The sequence below is a fragment of the Mustela nigripes genome, chromosome 3, assembly GCF_022355385.1.
Source record: "Mustela nigripes isolate SB6536 chromosome 3, MUSNIG.SB6536, whole genome shotgun sequence".
Lineage (NCBI taxonomy): Eukaryota > Metazoa > Chordata > Mammalia > Carnivora > Mustelidae > Mustela > Mustela nigripes.
The window spans coordinates 2,935,601-2,956,825 of record NC_081559.1 but is presented as its reverse complement, the minus strand read 5'-3'; the positions used below and the strand labels follow the sequence as shown (position 1 = coordinate 2,956,825).

Sequence of the window (21,225 nt, the reverse complement as noted above, 5' to 3'; positions counted from 1 at the left end):
CCCTGAGCCAAAATCAAGATCCGGATGCTCAACTGACTGAGCTGCCAAGCTCGCCTTTCATCTCTGTGTCTGGAGCCTGCCACACTTCCGGTCCCCTTTACTCTTTCCTGGGGTCTTACTGTGATTTTACGCAACAGAAAGGAGTTGCTTTTCCACATTTTACAAAGTGCACTGCTGTAGAACTGAATGTAAGCAAGTTAAATATCCTGCCTGGGGAAGCACGTGGCCTTGATGACAATGCAGGAGGGACTGCACTGCCGTTCTGGAACTCACATTTTGACTGTGGTGGCTTCAGGGGTCTCACTGCTGTATCACACTGCCTTTCAGATTTCATGGTCTATGCTACATCAGATGAACCATGTATTTATGCAACACTTTACTGTATAAACCCATTCTTCAAAAGACTTGTCTTAAGGGGGAGAGGGTGCAAAGAACACTCCCAAACACAGAGATTACGTAATCTGGTTCAAGAGCGGCCTAACAATTCATGTTGGGAGCTCTAACCCAAATATGCCACTTTTAGAAATCTAAAAGAAATGATTAAAATTGCCAACCAAAATTTACATATAAAATTTTTATGGTAGTCTTTTTATAATTAGAAGAATTGAAAATAACCTACATGTACAATGATATGAAATTTGTTATAGGTCTATGTCCTGGAATATTAGGGAGCTATTAAGTAATAGTGGTAGATAGCCTCTAAATGGCCCCCAGTAATCTCTGCCTCCTGAAATTCCCTCCCATGCCTTGTGTAATTCTCTATCTCTTAGGGCTAATGAGTCACTTCTAACCATAGAGCATAGCAAAAGTGATGACATGTCATTTCCAAGATTAAATTTCAAAGAGACCTGGCTTCTGTCTTTCACTCCTTCTCTTACTCTGATAGAAGTCAGCTTCTGTGTTGTGAGAAGCCCTACGAAGAGGCCCATGAGGCAAGGAAATGAGGGAATCCTCTGTACGGCAGTGCGTGTAAAACTGGATTGTTCCCCAGATAAGCCATCAGGTAAGATCACAGCCCCAGCTGACACCTGTGAGAGGCCCTGAAGGAGGGGCACTTGGTTAAGCTGCACCCAAATTGCAGATCCACAGAGACTGTGAAATTAATGTTCGTAATATTCAGCCACCTCGTTTTAGGGTAGTTCATAACAAATAGATGATAACTTCTGGGGCCCCTGGATAGTTTAGTCAGTGAAGTGTCTGACTCTCGATTTCCGCTCAAGTCATGATCTCAGGGTTGTGAGACTAAGCACCACGTTGGGCTCTGCACTGGGTGTGGAACCTGCTTAAGATTCTCTCTCTCGTTCCCCCCTAACCCACCCTGCCTCAGATAAATGAATACTTTTTAAAAGAATACTTAGGATGCCTTTGAACGGATGAATGGATAAGGAAGATGTGGTCCATAGACACTATGGAGTATTATGCCTCCATCAGAAAGGACGAATACCCAACTTTTGTAGCAACATGGTCTGGACTGGAGGAGATTATGCTGAGTGAAATAAGTCAAGCAGAGAGACTCAATTATCATATGGTTTTGCTTACTTGTGGAGCATAAGGAATAACATGGAGGCAATGGGGAGATGGAGAGGAAAAGTGAGTTGGGGAAAATTGGAGGGGGAGACAAACCATGAGAAACTGTGGACTCTGAGAAACAAACTGAGGGTTTGGAGGGGGGTGTTGGGGGTGGGGTGAGCCTGGTGGTGGGTATTGTAGAGGGGATGTATTGCATGGAGCACTGGGTGTGGTGCATAAACAATGAATTTTGGAACACTGAAAAAAAAATAAAATAAAATTCGGGAAAAAAAGCCAAATAGTAAACGGAAGTTTAAAAGAAAAAAAAATAAAAGAATACTTAGTAACATGAAAATATACTCATATTTTAAGCTTTTAAACTACTAGTCAAATGGGTTATTTATGGCAAAACAAAAAACAGACTTTCAATAACAAAAATACTGTTTAAAAACATGTGCTTTATACTCACATATTTGTTATTTGAACTAGTAATTTCCTATAACATTACTATTCACTGAAAATATTTTCAAAACTGTTATAAAGCCTATCTTGTAATATCATATAATTTTTAAGTATAATTATTAGCTAAGAAAAGATACCAACATGGAAAATATTACAATCTGCCTCCTAAAATATGATAGAAAAGTTTACAAAGATTAGAAGATTTATCCAAATCTTCAGAACTGATAATTTTTAAAAGCAGAAAAACATACATGTGTGATTCTAGTTTTTAAAATTTATATGATTTTAAAAGAATAGAGCTAAATACAGGAAAACATAAACAGAGTTGATCTTTGGATGGTGGGATTATACATAATTTACATTTCCTCTTTATGCTTTTCTCTCCCAAATTTTTTCAAATACCCATTATTTTTATCAGAAATAAGTCTTTTTTAAAAAAACCAAACTTCTAATTTGATGAAATATGTTTTAGTTGCTTCAAACCCAGATTTAATGCTAATATGAGATTCACTACTTTGTGAAGAAAGAACAGCACTAACCCACAAATCCAAGTGCTAGTACTTGGATTAGCTAGTAAAAATACTCAAAAGGACTATAATACATCTAAGTTAAAAAAAAAAAAAAGCCATCAAACTAAGTCAAATGAGAGCGTTAAACTAATGCAGAATTGGTCAGAACCAAGCACAAGTTTGTGAGGAGATATGGTAGATGCCTCCCATGGCAGTGGTTCCAAAATATCAAGATTTACAAAATGGAATACTAAAAAGCTGAACAACTCCTGTATTTCCCATAAATTCAGTATTTATCATCTGTGGTTTACCTAAATATTCCCGAATCTTACATTCTACCCTACCTATATAAACTTTGGGGTCTGCACTGTTCTATGTGGAGTGTATACTTTGCCTTTTATTAATCCTAACACTTTACGTACAGGAGGAAGGGAAAAGTTGTATGAGATTTGAGGGTTTGGTAAAATTATTTTTTTTGTGTGTGAAACTATTTCTCATTTCGTTAGTGCAGACTGTTAGTTCATCCAAGATCCAGACCAAGTTTCTTTAAAAAAAAAAAAAAGACACCTTGATGCTCTCAGGGAAGATGACAGAGTAGGAGGATCCTAAGCTCATCTCATCCTATGGATACACCTAAATAACCCATACCTCAGTAAGAGTAACTCAAAAAATGACCCAAAGACTGGCAGAACAGACTCCTCACAGCTACACATAGAGAAGAGGCAACATCAAAAATGGTCGAAATGATGGAGATGGGGTCAGGAACCAAACTGACCCACAAAATTGTCCATAGGAGAAAGGGACACCACTCCAGGCATGGAGAGGGAAGAGGAAAGACCCCCACCTCAGGCACCTGAGGCATGGGGACCCACCCTGGAGAGAAAAATCCTCACAATATTTGGCTTTGAAAACCAGAGGGGCTTACAATCAGTGAGGCTTAATACCTAGAACTTTCAAAATCAGCTGGCTTGGGTCTGGGAAACCCAGAAGGATATAGGACACTGAGTCCTTAACCTTAAAGAGACAGCACAGGTAACAGCCTTGACATACAGCACAGAAGCAGCAGTTTGAAAAATGCCTCAGGTATATAGGAAGGAGATTTATTTACTAATCTCAGAACACATACTGGAGGGGCAGGGATCTTTAAGAGACTTCTCTAGGAACAGAGAGCTGGCAGGCACAATTTTCCTCCCTTATCCCTGATACACAGCCACCTGTGGGAACCAACATAAGCATTCTCTAACCTGGATTGCTAATAGCATGCTCCAATCTTGCTTTCTTCTGCAGTCCCATTCTCTTCAGCCCATCCTCCACAGGAGTTCTGCAAAGGGCTTAGGTCTCGTCCCACAACAGACCAGTGTAAACCTTGCTAACACCACCTGCCCCACTCCTGCATACACATATGGACCTGCCCCACTCAACCTGCTCTGAGCAGGAGTCCATCTAAAGCAAAGTCCAAGCATGGCACTGTGCAAGCAGCCCCAACAGGAGCCAGTGCCACTGCAAAGAGACTTCTGTCCTGGCAAGAAGAGAAGATAACCACACACATCAGTCCAAGTGAGACACCAGCAGGGCTGGGGAAGTTAGCTGGTCTGACTACAGGCCCCACCTACCAACAAAAGCCTGCAGTTTGGCTGCAGTAGCAGTCCTGACAAATGTCTGATTTAACCCAACTCAAGTTCAAGGTGGCCCCATACTGAGCCACTGATAACAGAGGGACCAAGCCCTGCCCACAACAGGCAAGGAGAGCTTGTAGGTGACTGCACTGAAGTGGAGGCGAATGTGGCTCAGCCACAATAGTCGGGTGCATGCAACACACACAGGAGACACCCCAGGTTCAGGCGAACAGGGAACACTGCCCTGCAGGACACTATAGGACCTCTTCCCCATAATGCCACTACTTTGATGATCAGGAGACATAGCTCACTTTCCTAACACACAGAAACAGACACAGAGAGTTAGAAAAAATGAGGAAACAGAGGAATATGTCTCAGATGAAAGAAGACAAAATCACACCAAGACAGCTAAGTGAAATGGAAATAAGCAATATGCCTGACATTCTCTATCTATTAAAGTAATGGTCATAAAGATACTCACTGGACTTGAGAAAAGAGAGGAAGATTTCAGTGAGATTGACAACAGAAAGCATTAAAAAGAATGAATCAGAGATGAAGAACTCATTAACAGAAATCAAAAATATGCTAGTAGGAATAAGTAGTAGACTAGAGGAATCAGAAGAATGGATCAGTGACCTGGAGGATGGAGTAATGGAAAGCAATCAAGCTGAACAGGAGAGAGAAAGAAGACAAAAAGTAAGAATAGATTAAAGGAATTTAGCAACATCATCAAGTGCAACAACGTTTGCATCACAGGGATTCCAGAAGGAGAAGAGAGAAAAGGGGGCAGAAAATTTATTTGAAGAAATAATAGTTGAAGACTTCCTGAATCAGGGGAAGGATACAGAAATCCAGATCCAGGAGGCACAGAGAGCCTCCAACAAAATCAACCCAAGGGGCTCTACACCAAGACACATAGTAATTAAAATGGCAAAAAGTAGTAATAGAGAATTTTAAAAACAAGAGAAAAGAAAACAGTTACATATAAAGGCAACCCCATAAGGCTATCTGTTGATCTTTCAGCAGAAACTCTATCTGCCGGAAGGGAGAGAACATGATATATTCAAAGTGCTAAGAGAAAGAAAACAAAACAAAAAAACCCAGCAGCCAAGAGTACTCTATTCAACAAAGCTATCATTCAGAATAGAAGCAGTTTCCCAGACAAGTTAAAGGAATTCATGACCACAAACCAGCCCTACAAGAAATGTTAATGGTGATTCTGAGTGGAAAAGGAAAGGCCATAAGTAGGACTAAGGTAGGAAGAACAAAAGCAATAAAATTAAGTATATCTATAAAAAATTAGTTAAGGTAATCACAAAAGGTTGTAAAGTATGACACCATTTAGCTAAAATGTTGTAGGTGGGGGAAGAACTAAAGAATGGGTTCAAACTTAAGCAACCACCAACTTAGTATAGATTACTGTAAGCATAAGATGTTATACATAAGCACAAATCAAAAACCAATCATAAATATACAAAACATAAAGAGAAAGGAATCTGTGTATCACTAAAGAACGCCAATTAATCATGATAGAAGAGAACAAAAGAACTACAAATACAACCATAAAACAAGTAACAAAATGGCAATAAGTACATACTTATCAATAATTACTTTGAATATAAATAGACTAACTGTTCTAATCAAAAGACATAGGGTGACAGATGGTAAAAAACCGAGACCCATCCATATGCTGCTTACTGGAGACTCATTTCAGATCTAAAGACACATGCAGATTGAAAGTGAAGGTCTGGGAAGGAATTTTTTTTTATTAATTTATTTTTTAAATATCTTTTCAGCGTAACAGTAATTCATTGTTTTTGCACCACACCCAGTGCTCCATGCAATCCGTGCCCTCCTTAATACCCACCACCTGGCTCCTCCAACCTCCCACCCCCTGCCACTTCAAAACCCTCAGGTTGTTTTTCAGAGCCCATAGTCTCTCATGGTTCACCTCCCCTTCCAATTTCCCTCAACTCCCTTCTCTGGGAAAGAATTTATCATGAAAATGGATATGAAAGAAAGCCTGGATAGCAATACTTATATAAGTCCAAACAGACTTTAAAACCAAGACTGTAATTAGAGACCAAGGAGGACACGATCTAATCATAAAGAGAATAATCCAACATGAAGATGTAACAACTGTAAGTATCTATGCATCCAACACTGGAGCACCCAAATATATAAAGCAGCTATTACCAAACATAAAGTAATCAACAACAGAATAGTAACAGAATAATCATAGGGGATTTTAACATCCCACTTAAATCAATGGATCAGTCATCCAAGCAGAAAATCAACAGAGAAACAGTGACTTTGAATGACACATTGGACCAGATGAATCTGACAGATTCAGAACATTCCATCCTAAAACAGAATACATATTCTTATCAAATGTACGTGGAACATTCTCCAAAATAAGTGATACATTAGGCCAAAAAACATGTCTTAACAAATTCAAAAGGATCAAAGTCATACCCATGCATCTTTTCTGACCACAATGCTATGAAATTAGAAATCAACCACAAGAAAAAATCTGGAAAGAGCACAAGTAAATGGAAGTTAGATAACATGCTACTGAACAATTAATAAGTCAACCAAGGGGCGCCTGGGTGGCTCAGTGGGTTAAAGCCTCTGCCTTCGGCTCAGGTCATGATCCCAGGGTCCTGGGATCGAGCCCCACATTGGGCTCTCTGCTCAGCAGGGAGCCTACTTCCTCCTCTCTCTCTGCTTGTTTCTCTGCCTACTTGTGATCTCTGCCTGTCAAATAAATAAATAAAATCTTTAAAAAAAAAAAAAGGTCAGCCAAGAAATCAAAGAGAAAATTAAAAAAATACATGGAGACAAGTGAGAATGAAAATACAACAGTCCAAAATCTTCGAGATACAGAACAAGCTGTTCTAAGAGGTAAGTTTATAGCAAAACTGGCTTACCCCAAGAAGTAAGAGAAATGAGCAATGGGCCTTTACACCTTAAGGAGCTAGGAAAAAAAACAAACAAAACCCAAAACCAGTAGAAGGAAGGAAATCATAAAGATTAGAACAGAAATAAATGAAATAGAAACTAAAAACCAAACCAAACCAAAACAAAACAAAAAAAACCCAATAGAACAGATCAATGAAACCCAGAGCTGTTTCTTCAAAAGGAACAATAGAATTGATAAACCTTCAGCAAACTCACAAAATAGAGAATGAGAGAGGACTCAAACAAAGTCAGAAATGAAAGAGGAATTGCAGGGGTGGTTGAATAGTCACAAGTCAATCAACATCAATAAGAGAAAGAGTAAAACCATATGATTATTTCAATAGATACAGAAAAAGCATTTGACAAAGGACAACATCCATTCATGATAAAAACTTAGTAAGTTTAGAGACAACAAAGCTCAACATATTAAAGAACATATATGAAAACCCACAGCTACCATTATACTCAATGGTGAAAAACTGAGAACTTTTACTCTAAGGTCAGGAACAAGACAAGGATGTCCACTCACCACTTCCTAGCCACAGCAATCAGAGAAGAGAAAGAATTAAAAGGTATCTAAATTGGTAAGGATGAAGTAAACTTTATTTGCAGTTGACATGATAGTGTACAAAACAAACAAACAAACAAACAAACCCTAAAATGGGCACCTGTGTGTCTCAGTTGGTTAAGCATCTGCCTCCAGATCAGGTCATGATCTCAGGGTCCTAGGGTCGAACCCCATATCAGGATCCCTGATCAGCAGGGAGTCTGCTTCTCCCTCTTCCTCTGGTCCTCCCACAGCTTGTGTACTCTCTCTCTCTCTCTCACTCTCTCTCAAATAAATAACTAAATAAATAAAATTAAGAAAAAAAACCTCTAAAGTCTCCACCAAAAAACTGTTAGAACTGAAAAATGAATTCAGTGGGGTTGCAGGAAACAGAATCAACATACAAAGAAATCCACTGCATTTCTATACACTAATAATGAAGTAGTAGCAGTAAGAGAAATTAAGAAAACAATCCCATTTAACATTCCATCAAAAATAATAAAATACCGAGGAATAAACTTAACCAAAGAGGTAAAGACCTGTACTCTGAAAACTATAAAACACTAGTGAAAGAAATTGAAGATGATACAAAGGGAAAGACATTTCATGCTCATGGACTAGAAGAACAAATAAAGTAAAAATGTCTATACTACCCACACAACAATCTACAGATTTGATGTAATTCTCATCAAAATACCAACAGCATTTTTCACAGAACCAGAATAATCCTAAAATTTCTATGGAATCACAAAAGGCTCCAAATAAGAACAGCAATATTGAAAATGAAGAACAAAACTGGAGGTATCACAATCCCAGATTTCAAGGTATACTACCAAAGCTGTAGTAATCAAAACAGGACTGTTTGGGCACAAAAACAGACACATAGATCACAGAACAGAATAGAAAACCCAGAAATAAACCCAGAAGTAAGGTCAATTAACCTTTGACAAAGGAGGCAAGAATATCCAAAGAGAAAAAGACAGTCTCCTCAAAGATGGGTACTGGGAACACTGGACAAGTACATGCGAAAAAATGAAATTGGATCACTTTCTTATACCACACACAAAAACAAACTCAAAACAGATTAAGGACCTAAATATGAGACCTGAAACCATAAAAATCTTAGAAAAGAGCACAGGCAGTAATTTGTAACTTGTCTGACATTGGCCATAACAACATCACTAATCATCAGGTAAGTACAAATCAAAACTACAATGAGCCACTACTTTACTCCTGTTAGAATGGTTAAAATTAAAAACACAAGAAACAACAAGTGTTGGCTAGGATATGGGGTAAAAGGACGCCCTGGGCACTGCTGGTGGGAATGCAAACAGTTTAGCCACTGTGGAGGCTCCTCAGTGTGCAGTTTCCTCAAAAAATTAAAAACATATGATCCAGTAATCTCACTACTGGCATTAACCCAAAGAATATGAAAACACTAATTTATAAAGATATATGCATTCCCATGTCCATTGCAACATTATTTATAATTAGCTAAATTGTGGAATCAACCTAAGTGTCCTTCAGTGGATGATGGACAAAGGAGATGTGTGTATATATGGACAAGGGAGTGTTATCCCTCCATAAAAGGAATGGAATCTCACCATTTGGGTGTTACCATCCAACATAGATGGATGTAGAAAGTCTAATGCTGAGATAAAGCATTTAGAGAGTGGCAAATAACAGATGATTTCACATATATATACAGTATTTAAGAAACAAAACAAAGAAAAAAAGAGACAAAAAGTCAGACTTTTAAATTACAGAGAATTAATGGTTATGAGAGGTGAGGTAGGAGGGATGGGTGAAATAGGTAATGGTGTTAAGAGCACATAGATCATGATGAGCTCCAAGTAACACATAACCACTGGTAAGGAAAAACAAAACATTACAGAAATGCAGCAGCTGTTCTGCTGTTGTTACTGTAAGATCATTACTGAATTGATAATTAGGTAAGAAGAAGGAAGACAAAACTGAAAAGGAAGGAGAAGCTGGCATTTCAGCTGAGTGTCTTAGATAACCCATGCTCCCATGTTCTGAACGGCTTCCCCAATCCCAGTCATAAAAGTCTAACCCACAAGAAACACATGAGATTCCCCCAACCTCAAAATCTTGCACAAAAGTTGAAGCCATATTCTGCAAAACAATCCTGAAAATGTAAATCCTCGTGTAATTCTATTACAATATGAATGCATCTCTTCCCACTGGGACGGATGGTACACTTGTCTCTCTCTCTCTCACATGCCCATGAGTTCATGGATGTAGAGACTCTGCCTTACTCAAGCCTGAACTTTAATAAGTGGTTTCTAATTGAAGTTGATCTCACACACCTAAATCTTGGTCATTTTAATGAATCAAATTATCTTAACTGACATTTTTCTGAATCATTAATTTTTTTTTTTTAACCTCAAATGCCATTATGGAATTTGAAAGTCAGAGTTTGAGTTAGAGATGTCAACGATAATAAGGGCTGTTTTAAGCCAAAGGCAATTAGATCTTTGTACCCCTTTTGTGAAAAAGCAGTTCCCTTTGTAAAGCTGTCTCTACCTCCTTTACTGGGAGAAGAACCACTCCAGATACAATTCTTATCACCTGAGATCTTTCATTTGCTTAGCAAACCTTATGAAACAGTCCTTATTTATGATATATTTCCATATATACAGTCACTTTCCATAACTTACCTCCAACCCAGGAGTCCCAAACCCCTTTTTCCTTTGTCTAGCCTCTTTCCCACAATTTATCACCCTTTCTTAAGATGATAGATAAGTCTCCCATTCTGTTCCCCTGAAGCACACTTCTCTGTGATGCCCATGGATACATGGGCCATTGTTGTCATTTTTTTCTGCCTGTTAATCTATCATCATTTTGATTTGCAGACCCAGCCAAAAGGGTAGAGGAAGAGCTTTTCGCATCCCCTACAGATTCAAGATTAGTCTTTCTATTACATAGTGAAACCAAATACTTAGAGCAACTAGGAGGCATAAATAATAAATTGTCTATTAAGTGCTATGCACTGAATTAAATTCCAGACAGTAGTATACGTACTTCTGAATACTGAAAAGAACACTTATTCTTATGGGGAGACATGGGAAAACACAGTGTTCAATCCATTCAGACTCTAGGTCAAAAGATCATGAGTTCAGAAAGTTTTGCTCCTTAAAGTTTTATCATTCTTTCTGGATTCATATACCACATTCCTAAGGAGTCATTTATAGAGTTCCTGTTTTCTGTAGCGGATGGTGCACTATTTCAGGGTGTGGTTGGGGGGTTGCGGATGAGGTGGAGATAGAGCTGCATCTAATTTAAACATTTTTAGAGCCCTCTTTTTACCTAATGGATTTCATTTCTCACTAACCCCAGGAAATTTCCTCTCCATTAAGTTATTCTTCTTTCATGCACACACCCATGCTCATTTTCTTCCCCTGGCTTCCCTTGCGTTGAAACACACCACTTCTCCCTTATCTGCACCCAGCATTCCTTCCCTCTTCCCTGCTTAAATTAAATCTCTACTATCTCCACGTCTAGAGAAGTCCCATCTCCTTTGTGCAGACTTCTGGAACTCCTCCAACCCTTACTCAGAATTCTCTTTTCTAACTGATGTCCACTTTATTGGTTTAATTTTTAAGTGCTATCTCCTCAAATGAAATTAAATATTCCTCAAAGTAGTAGTCATTTCTCCTTTTGTTAATTTGCACAGAATAGTTCTTATATCAAGGCCCTTAATAAATGCTAATTAAATCTTGGCTATTTGTTAAATAGCCATGTGCGTCAATGTGTATTAGATGTTGGGAATAAAACTGTGAACTATAAGAGTTCTATTTCTTTCAGGACACTTAAAAGCAAAGTTCACAAACTCAAGGTAGTGTTGGGCTGGAGTCTTGCTTGGCCAGCACTGTGTTTAAACTGTTCTGAATGAGAGTAGTTCTAAGCCGGTATTCGCTCCCCGGTTCACAAGGCTCTGTCACTCCCTTGTGTCTAGCACCTAGCCAGCTTTCCTAATGCATGTCACCGTAAGCCCTTGTGAAACATCTGAAGGGGAGAGAACCCATGACCCAAATTAGCCACTTTGCAGGTAGATTATTTTGAGCTGAAGTCAATTAAGACCTAGCAGATTCAAGAAAAACTCTGAACTCTCCTTTAACTACTCAAAAGAATTGAGATAGGGAGGCTGGTTTAGAAAGAGGCTGTCACCAGAAATAAATGTTATGTGAATGACCTATCTATATGGCAGATAAACACCTAATCCACAAATATCTGCTCTTCTGATCATCCTGTCAGTTACCCTCCTCTCCTTTGACCTCAGGTCACTATCTCATTCCCTGGCTCGGGATGGCACAGAAGCCTCAACTGCCCAACTGATGACTGGGTCTCATACTCGTATAGGGCTCCTGTATGGGTCAAATGAAGCTTGTTTTTTCCCTGTTAATCTGTTCTATATCAATTTATCAGCCAAAGAACCTATAAGGTCAGAGAAAAAAAAATTTCCTAGCACATCCTTAATTTCACAACTTTTCATTTATAAGCAATAAATTAAGTCGCAAAGAACAGGCTCCTCCTATCTCAGACACTGACTCGAGTCATTTACGACTCCCCCAACTATCAACATCATAATTTCGGAATGACTGGTTATGTTTCCCACCATGAACTGCTACCTGCTGCTCCTAAATACATGTACTATGCAAAACAGGATCCAGTTAAAAGAAAATTCCCGAATCCAAGGGCAGATGGTATATTAATTAGAAAACAACAACAACAACAACAGAACTTCTCAGCAACTGTTTCGCTTTCTTAAAAGCAAATGATTTTATGCAGCAAAGGACAGAGAAACCTCATTAAGAGAGAACCAAGGTACAAGCAGAAAAGGTCACTTTATAAGAATTTATGTCTTCAAATTCTAGTGACTTACATTCCATGGAGAGCCTGCAGATGGAAACACAGAAATATTTTGATAACCTTTGGAAAACATGAAGAAGGGACATCTCACAAAACTAGAGACTCAAACACTTTTTTCCCCCAGTTTTTTTTCCAAAATCTAAAACAGAAGGAAATTAGAATCCCTAGGTATTACAGACCAGTTAGTTTAATACTGATTTCTGGCAAAATTCAAGGTTTAATCAGTAAACAGGGACTATTTAGATGGAAAAGACCAGGGATTTCTAGAAACTAGAAGTTCAGTAAGAATTAGTCATTTTTAAACTAACACCATTTACTTCTGTGATAGATTCAGGATACTCAAGATGTTTATTTTTAGCAAAACATTTGATTAAAATTTTCCTCATGTCATCTTTATGAAGAAACCGACCTACAGGTTAGAAGAGTTTGGTTACTAGGGAGGACGTGCTAATGGAGTTCAGCTGACCACTGTCTGGTCTCAGCAATATCTCCCAAAGGCCAACTATGTCCCCAACCAGGACTGCACCTGGTACTTTCAGTACATTACTTTCAATTCTAACAAGCACCCTGAAAAGCAAATGTTACTAGCCTGATTCCATTGATATGGAAAATAAGTTTCTCAAGGTCACAAAACTAGTTAAGTATCACAGGCCAAGCTCTAAAACCTGCCTCCAGAAGTTCAGGACCATTTTCCACTGTGCCACACAGGCTTCCACCGGAGTCTCCATGGCAAAAGGAACTGTTTCATGTATTATTAATGACTTGAATGTCTGGAGAACAAACCCACCAAATGTGCAGGTGACATACAACTGGAAGGAACAATTAATATGATGAATGCCACTGTCAGGACTGAAACATATCTAGCAAGCTGGAAATTGGAGAGAGGCTTAAAGTAACAGAAGAGAAAAAAATGTTCACGAAATTTTTAAGGATATAGTTAAAAAGTTAGTAAAGCCTACCTTGATAGCAATGTGTGTGGGCCGGGGGTGGGGGGAGAGGCTGGTGGTTGGTGAGAATTTTAGTCAACCATGGGGTATTTACTCCATAAGACATCAAGCATTATGGGACCCCTGGGTGGCTCAGTTGGTTAAGCAGCTGCCTTCAGCTCAGGTCATGATCCCAGCGTCCTGGGATTGAGTCCCACATTGGGCTCCTTGCTTGGCAGGGAGCCTGCTTCTCCCTCTGCCTCTGCCTGCCTCTCTGCCTGTGCTCGCTCTCGCTCCTCTCTGACAAATAAATAAATAAAATCTTTTTTTAAAAAAGAAGACAATTAAGCGTTAGATGGTTTAGTTTGAAGATGGAAAGTCATTGCACTCTGCACTGTTCAGGTTAGATTAGATTATGGAATTCAATTTGGGGCTAAGGATTTTCAGCACAGAGAAGGGTCTTAAGGAAGGAAGGAAATATAAAAGCAATGATTAGTGATAACTAATACTTACTGGCTTCTAGGTACTCTACTAAGTAGTGTGTGTATATTATCTCTTTCAATTCTCACAATAATTCCACGGGTAGCTAGAGCCTCTGATCATTCCCATTTTATAGACAAGGAAGCTGAAGCTCAGGGCTCTGAAAGGCTATCAGGTAAGGGGGACAAAAGTCTTTACTCTGTACTACTTTAGACTTTTCATTTCTTAGCTATTTCTTGGTCATAGACTCTTCGGATGGACGGAAGTTTTAGAGATCTTTCTGCTGAAAAATGTTCCATATAATTCCACAAGCTGGAGGACTACTGGCTAATGAGAAACAGGGCCAAGGAAGCCGCTGTCGTTTCAGCGCAAACAAAGCCTTCCTGAGGGTCACAGAAAGAAGGGGTACCGCAGAGGTGGTGAGCTCCCCGTCACTGCCCGCGCGATGAAAACGCGGCCTGTCGGGCATCATTGAAATGGGCGGGAGGCTGGTCTGGTTTTCACCTCCATCTTTCGCTACAAGACGGTGGGCCCGAGAGGTAATTCGGCGATTTCTGCTCAGTGGCAACACAAGAAGTTAAAACCTGCAGATACTGGTTTTCCAGCCCATTTTGCTGACATGTAGACGGGACACTTAAATAGTGTCGTTCTCCTGGCAGCCGGATCAGGGACGTGACCGCGACCTACCCCGGAGGAAAAGGGTCATATTCAACCGTGGATCGGGGCGCGACTTACATTCGTTCTCCGTCCCGGCGCGTCCTCGGTCCCAGCAGCAGACGCCACGCGCCGGACCCGCGAGCTGGAGTCCGGGACGGGCGCCTCCCCGGCTCGTCCCCGTGCGCAGTGTGGTCGCGCACGGGCCGGGGAGCGACAGGACCGCGGCACCAAGCCCCACCGTCCCGCTGCTCCGACCCTCAGCGGGCGGCCGGGGCACCTCCAGGTCCGCTCGGGTCCCCACGTGCCCCGCGAGTCGCCGCAGGCGCCCCCCGGCTTCCCCCCCTCCTCAGGGCCCGGCGCGAGCCCGCGCTCACCGTGGTCGCGGGGCGAAGGGACAGCGGGCGCCCGGGCCAGCGGCGGGTCCGGTACCGAAGCCTCCGTCCGGCCTCAGCGCGCGGCGAGGACGAACCCGCGGCCCCGGGGGCTGCCGTTCCCCGGGCTCGGGGCTGCCGGCCGGGGCTGCGCTCCTCCGGGAGGGCGGCCGGACGCTCTGTCCGCGGCGCCGGTCCCCGAGGCCGCCCGGAACGGCGAAGCGCACGGCCGCGCCCACACCGACGGCCCCCGCGCCGGCCGACCCCTCCCGTCACCCGCGCGGCGCACGGCCGGGGCAGCCGCGGGCCCGGGGAGCCATCGGCGCGGGGCGGGCTGCGGTCCGCGAAGCGCCGGCGCCGCCTCCCCGCCCGCGCGCGGCTCCCTGGAGCAGCGGCGCTCGGAGGACGGGGTGTCCTTCGGCCCGGCTCCGCGCCCCGGGCCCCTCCTCCCGCCGCCGCCGCCGCCGCCGCGCCCGCCGCGCGCTCCTCGCGGGTTCGCGCCCCGCACCAGCCGCCGGGCCCGCGGGTGGCGGACGACGGGCGCTCGGCTCCCGGGCGCGTCCTCCGCGGGCGGCGGTCAGGTGGGCGGGCTCCGGGCGGGGGCTCCGGGCGGGGGCGGGGGTGGGCCCACCCGCGCCCGCGCTCCCACCCCCGCCTGCGGCTTCCTGCCCCGCGGGAAACCAGACCCCAAAGTTCCCGGAACGCGGGAGCGCGGAGCCCCCCACCCCGGCCCGCGTCTGAGCCCGCGGAGCTGCGGGCTGCGCGGGGCTCGGCCCGGGTGACCCGAGGGGCTGCCCTGAGGCCTGGGCGCGGGCCGGGCCGAGCTGGCTGCGGGGACGGTGCGGGCGCCGGGGGCTGTGCGCTCCCCGCGGCCTTCCCGGTGACGGCCCCAACCCGCGGGGCCCGGAGCCCTCACTGCTCGCAGGGGCGCCGGGGCTCGGCGCTGCCCCTGCTCGCCCGGGACGGTGCGGAGCCTGGTTCAAGAGCCCGCGGCTGCTCGCGCTCCGCTCGGGAGACACTCAGAACCGGGTTTGGGTTCGCTCCTCAGAACACAGCACCTCGGCGCAAACCCGTCTCCCGCTCCTCCGACCGCGGACGTCCCCCGCCACGGGCCAGGGCCGGCGGTGTCCTCCCGCACTGGCCCGCGGGCCGGCCGGCTCCGAGCGGCGGTAGCAGGGACCGCGGCTCCCGTGCGTTGCACGGCGCGCTGCTCGGCGGGGTCTGCGCCCGGGGACACCCTGGGGGCCTCTCGGACCCCGCGGCTGCACGACGGCGAGAACGAGCCGAACCGCCCCACGATCCGGACACCAGCCGACCGCCGGCTCTCGCGACGCACACGAGCATCCCTGCGCCCCCAGACCCCGGAGCCCTTGACGGCAAAGATCGGACAAGGTGTACGCAGCACCTGCCGGATTTCAGACGAGCCGCGCCTTATTTATTGCTTAATTAACTACGGTGACTGCGCTGTACAATACGGGAGCCCCCGAATGTGACTTTCCGTCGTGAGAACGTGACTTGTGGAACTGGAGCGGGTGGGAACACACCCACACGGATCCGGCGGGCAAGCGTCCCATTTTAATATAAGGAAACTGATGGCACGAATACCAGCAAATCCTTAGTTCTACATATTCCGGGCGTATCATGCTGACTAATTAGGGTCAAAAGCAAGGAGCCACCTTTAGGCGGGCTTCTCACGACGGCATCTCGTCGCTTGCTCTCCTGCTTTCCCAGCACTAAGCCGTTCCCAGCCTCGTGCTGGAATGATCCATGAGGCCTCTGGGGTCCCTGCCCGGAGAGCAGTGTCAGCCCTTGCTGTGCTCCAGGCGAGAAAAGAGAAATTCAGAAATTTCTTCCTTCCCAGTGTTTTCCTTCCCAGTTACAGGGAAGAGGCAGGCATGGAAAGGGCCCTGGATCCCACTGGAAGAGAATGACGCACCCAGGAGTCCTTTCTTTCACTTGGTTCGGAGACTCACGGGATCGTCCTTGCCAAGGGTCAGCTGTCCCCTGCCCCCTTGGCTTCAAGAATGAATGAGCCCACGCGGGAGCGGCTGTGCTGGGCCTCCGGGCCCCAGGTGGGTGGCAGCTGTCACGCTGGCTGTGGCTCCCTCAGAGCCAGGCAGGCTCCCCTCCCTCGTTGTGGGGCTAGCCCAGACGCAGAAAAACCCAGAAGCAGGGCTCTGCTGCTTCTCCGCGCGGCCTCCCCAGGCGCCCCCCCCCCAGAACCCCAAGTCTGAGACAGCTGGCAGGCGGGGCGGCGGGCAGTGGGGCTTCCCTGGGGCTCCTGGGCAGCTGCCCCGCTCTGCCAGCAGGACCGGGCCTACTCCCGGCCAAGATGTCCAAGGTTGCAGGAGCAACTGCTTCTCCAAATGCTTTTGGGAAAGAACCTGCCTCCAACCTTAGAATGTCAAAAGATCAGTGAGGCCTTGCCTCTCCTCAGGACCGCAGGCCATGCTTTGGTCAAGACCCTGCCATTGTAAGAGCCAGAGGCAAGATGGCTCAGGGGACCTGTCGGCCCCCCCACCCCCACCCCAGCGTTTCTGCTCTCCTGTCATCATCTCCTCCTGGCTCCAACAAGATGGGCAGGCGGGAGCCCAGGCTCTTCAGGCTGCTGACAGACCAGACTGTAGGATTTTGAAAGTGTCGGAGAACAAAGTGAGAGAGAAGAGGAAGGACCCAAACACAGCCTGACTTGAATGTGGTAGGGTGAGGTAGGGGTAGGCTGAGGGCACCTGGGTGCAAGTGTTTAGTGGGTTTTCTTTTTGCCAGAAGGGCATGGAAAGTAAGATAGAAACAGTAATGACAGAATACTAGAATCTGAGCACACGCAATCTGAGCCCAGAACCCACTACCCACGTGGTTGACAGCAAAGAGCTACTGAGCTGGACTGAGGCCAGAGAGTAAACTTGAAATTAACAGAATTGAATCAAGGCACCCCTCCCCCCTTTCACCCTGGCAAAGAAATCCCATTTCCAACCCCAGTCCCTGTAAAACTTCCACTTCCACCCCGGACAGACAGGTCGGAGAGAGGTAGGCAGCTGCCTCCCTCCACTGGTTTCTCCACTTACACTCTGGAACGCCTCTGACTTCCATTTCTGCTTCAGGTGGACAGTCAGAGCGTAGGTCTCTGGGAGAAGCAAGAGAGGGCGAACTACTGAGGCAGAAGAAACCTAAAAGAGCTCTGACTGGTGAGATGGCCCCTGTCAGGAGGGATCTGGTCGCCAGGATTCACCTGCCACTGGGGCTCTTACTAGCCTACCCAGACTCAAATGTCTTCACTTGTTTACTTACAATGAAGTGATGAGGACAGGATACAAAAATGGAACAGTAGGTGAATGTTCATATAGAGGCTAGAGTGTGCTTGTCCATTGAAGAGTTATGAAAGTCACAGAAGCCATATAGAAAGGGTAAAAAATGACTAAGGAGACAGAAAAAAAATTACCTTATTATATAGCATTATGGGATATATACTGAGAGAATAGCACTCAGATAGGACCTATGAGAAAACTCATTTTGATGTTTTGATTTTCATAATAATAATGCTAAGATAAAAATAATAATGCTTTTTAAAATGTTTATAAAAATAATAATTCTTCCCCCTCATTTCTCATCAATAGTCCACTAGTCTAGGGGGAATAAAACCTTCTTAGTGGTTGCTGGCAACGTGGCTATTTCCCACATATATTTTTTCAGTGATTCAGGTTTTGTGAACTCTTTTTTATGTTTAGGGTAAAATGGTGTCTCTAAAACTTATCTTGTACATGCTAAGATATTTTAGATTTGGCTGAGAGACGAGATAACTACTCTGAGTAGGCGACAGACACATATTCATGTCAGACCCTAGACTAGGGTTTTAGGATGCAGATCTATTAAAAAAAAAAAAAGGAAAAAAATCAGCAGCAGAAATGACATATTGATTCTTTAACTTTTTGTAGCCCAAGACACATCAGTACATTTCTTGATGAAGCACTAGCTAGCTGTAGATATGAAAGTGGTGTCATCTTGTGCTCCTAAAAGTTTTTCTGCGCCCTTGTAATCCTCCTGGTGGTTCCCGTGCCACAGCAGGCTTCAGAATCTCATTACAAACCTTAATCACACTGTTGTGAATGACCTATGCTTGTTTAGGATTTTCTCAGAACGAAAGAAAAAATTATAAGATTACCTGACCAGCCAAATAGGTGAAAATGTAAATTAAACCTCCTAGGAGAGTCTCTCTCTTTTTTTTTTTTGACATTTTAATATGTATCAGAATATGTTTAAAAGTTCTTATACCCAAAATAAATTTTCAAAGCTGCATTTTAGGCTATTCAAGTCTTATTCATTATGTCACCGGAATGAGAAATGATTTATATTATCTTCCTCATATGAAAGGCAAGAATCCAATCACCTCTCAGACCTCCTCTTTTCCTGAAGAAAAATGTTTCACTTTTTCTCACAGGATTTCTTTTACTCACATTTCTCAGGCTTCTCTAGACCCACTCTTGTTCTCCAGCTGTAATTAAATGTCTGTCAATGCAAACAAGGGAAAGTTCCAAATAAGAGTTTAACTAGTGCAGAGCATTAGATAGAGTATTATGGAACAGTATTTCCCAACCGTGTATTCTATAGTCCAGTTTTGTTCATTAACAGCTAGATAGACTGTCACCTGTGCCATCGACCTATTCTCAATGGTCTCATTTTTCCTTTAAGTTCTACATTCTCAGTTTTGGTACTGTGGGGAAAAAAGAAGAAAGAAGAAGGTGGAGAAGAAGGAGGAAGAGGAAGAAGAAGGAGGAGGAAGAGGAGGAAGAAGAGGAAGAAGAAGAAGAGGAAGAGGAGGAAGAAGAGGAAGAGGAAGAGGAGGAAGAAGAGGAAGAAGAAGAATCGAAACTTCCTTTACAGTGGAGTTGGGAGGCCAGCAGGGGGAGCTCTCGGACCCCACCGCCGTTGTCCCTCGCGGAGCCAATAGGAAGAGAGGGGCCTCGCTTGGGAACACCGCCTACCCCAGCAGGAGGAAGACAGGCCTTTCTTCTCCCCTGGCAACGGCCCAGCCAATGAGAGACTTTGCTACTCAGCCAATGAACAGCCACTGTACTTGGGACTTGCAGTTTACTCTAATGGGCTTTTTTCCTATACCAGCCTTCCCAACTAGCCTCTTTCTTCTGTAAGGTTCTCCTTTGTTCTCTGGGCTTGTCTGTGGCTTTGCTGTAGCTGGCTTGTGCCCGTTGTAATTGTCTAGCTCTTCTTGAATAAACACATTTTTGCTAGTTAAAAACCGGCAGTTTTATTTTTAAGGTTAACAGTCTTTAAATTTGCTAATGTAAAATAAATAAGTAAATAAATTTGCTGATGTATATTTGTCAGTAAATGAGGCTCCTTGTACCTGTGGAGGATCGGTCTGAAGCTCTTTACACTAAATAAAATATATTTTGGAGTCTCTAAATTCCTATCAGCACTCTGTTTCTCTTGTATAAGTAGATTTAGCACTCCCCCTACTCCCCAACGGTAGAAATGTCTGGGAATAAATGAGCATCTTTTTTTTTTAAAAATTACTGTTGCCGTCTTTAATGGTTACGTATATTTCTTCTCTCCCCTATATTCTCCGCATCGTGAGGACAGGAACCACGTTCTTTATGTATTCTATTTGCTTATTTCTAGTGCCTGGCATATGGAAGGCAGTCAATGTTTGCTGAATTGAACATCCTCACTCTGCTGTGGTGCTTACTATGTTTTTGTCCCATTTGAAACAAAGAAAAACTATATTAACTTAGATCCATGAGTCGGAGCTTCTTTAAGTGGTCAACCTATGTTTATTTGGACAATCATTTCTGGTATTGAGATGTGGCAAACTTCTTTTGCATACAATGTGGGTATAAGACATTTAAAACCAGATAAATACTGCAATCATTGAGCAAAAATTTACTATTTCAAACATCATATTGTATTGTATGTTTTTTGCTTAGGGCATATGTGTCTTCCAACATGATTGATCCATTTTCTGAATAGCCTGTTTGTTAAAAATAATCTGTCCCAGTTTCATCAAAATAGCTCATCTTCCATCTTGGAATTCTGTATTTTCACATATCTATTAGTTTCTAATTTTTATTATTCCCATTTTAAGGTATATTTAGCAAATTCTTAGTTTTAATATAAAAGCTATTAAACCTTCAAATGCTTATTTAAGAAGTTAAGGGTATTAGAATAGATACTTGAGGGATATTCGCATGGACAAGGGACTTAATTTAGATTGTTCTGATGGGAAGTTCGGGAACCACCAAGAAGAAATCACAGGAGGCAGACCTGGCTTTAATTAAAAAA

General features: G+C 43.8%; 3 protein-coding genes across 10 annotated transcripts in view; 2 read left to right on the top strand and 1 right to left on the bottom strand.

Annotated features, from left to right (window-relative positions):
* C3H2orf88 (chromosome 3 C2orf88 homolog) overlaps window positions 1-15,196 on the bottom strand; it is a 41,295-nt gene extending 26,099 nt beyond the window's left edge. Inside the window, exon 1 of one of the 2 annotated variants that reach the window (XM_059393061.1) lies at window positions 14,935-15,196. The gene's annotated coding sequence lies outside the window, so the exon portion shown is untranslated. Of the gene's footprint in view, window positions 1-14,638; window positions 14,911-14,934 lie in introns of those variants that run through there. The other variant, XM_059393060.1, reaches the window with a different exon arrangement.
* HIBCH (3-hydroxyisobutyryl-CoA hydrolase) overlaps window positions 1-21,225 on the top strand; it is a 142,932-nt gene that overhangs the window by 119,312 nt on the left and 2,395 nt on the right. The window lies entirely within an intron of this gene.
* On the top strand, window positions 895-20,386 carry LOC132013389 (uncharacterized). Of its 2 annotated transcripts, none has more exons than XM_059393058.1 (2): window positions 895-1,003; window positions 19,618-20,386. In XM_059393058.1, exons 1-2 carry the CDS (start codon window positions 928-930, stop codon window positions 20,073-20,075), a joined length of 534 nt encoding a protein of 177 aa, XP_059249041.1. In that variant the 5' UTR covers window positions 895-927; the 3' UTR covers window positions 20,076-20,386. The 2 variants fall into 2 exon arrangements, with proteins under 2 accessions (XP_059249041.1, XP_059249042.1); XM_059393059.1 differs by lacking the exon at window positions 895-1,003 and adding an exon at window positions 16,923-17,003 and having other exon boundaries at window positions 19,618-20,253.

Coding starts and splice junctions, on each gene's coding strand:
- LOC132013389 (XM_059393058.1), top strand. CDS start 928: ATGAGGCAAGGAAATGAGGGAATCCTCTGTACGGCAGTGCGTGTAAAA. Junction 1,004..19,617: donor TTCCCCAGATAAGCCATCAG/GTAAGATCACAG, acceptor TTTTCCTTTAAG/TTCTACATTCTCAGTTTTGG.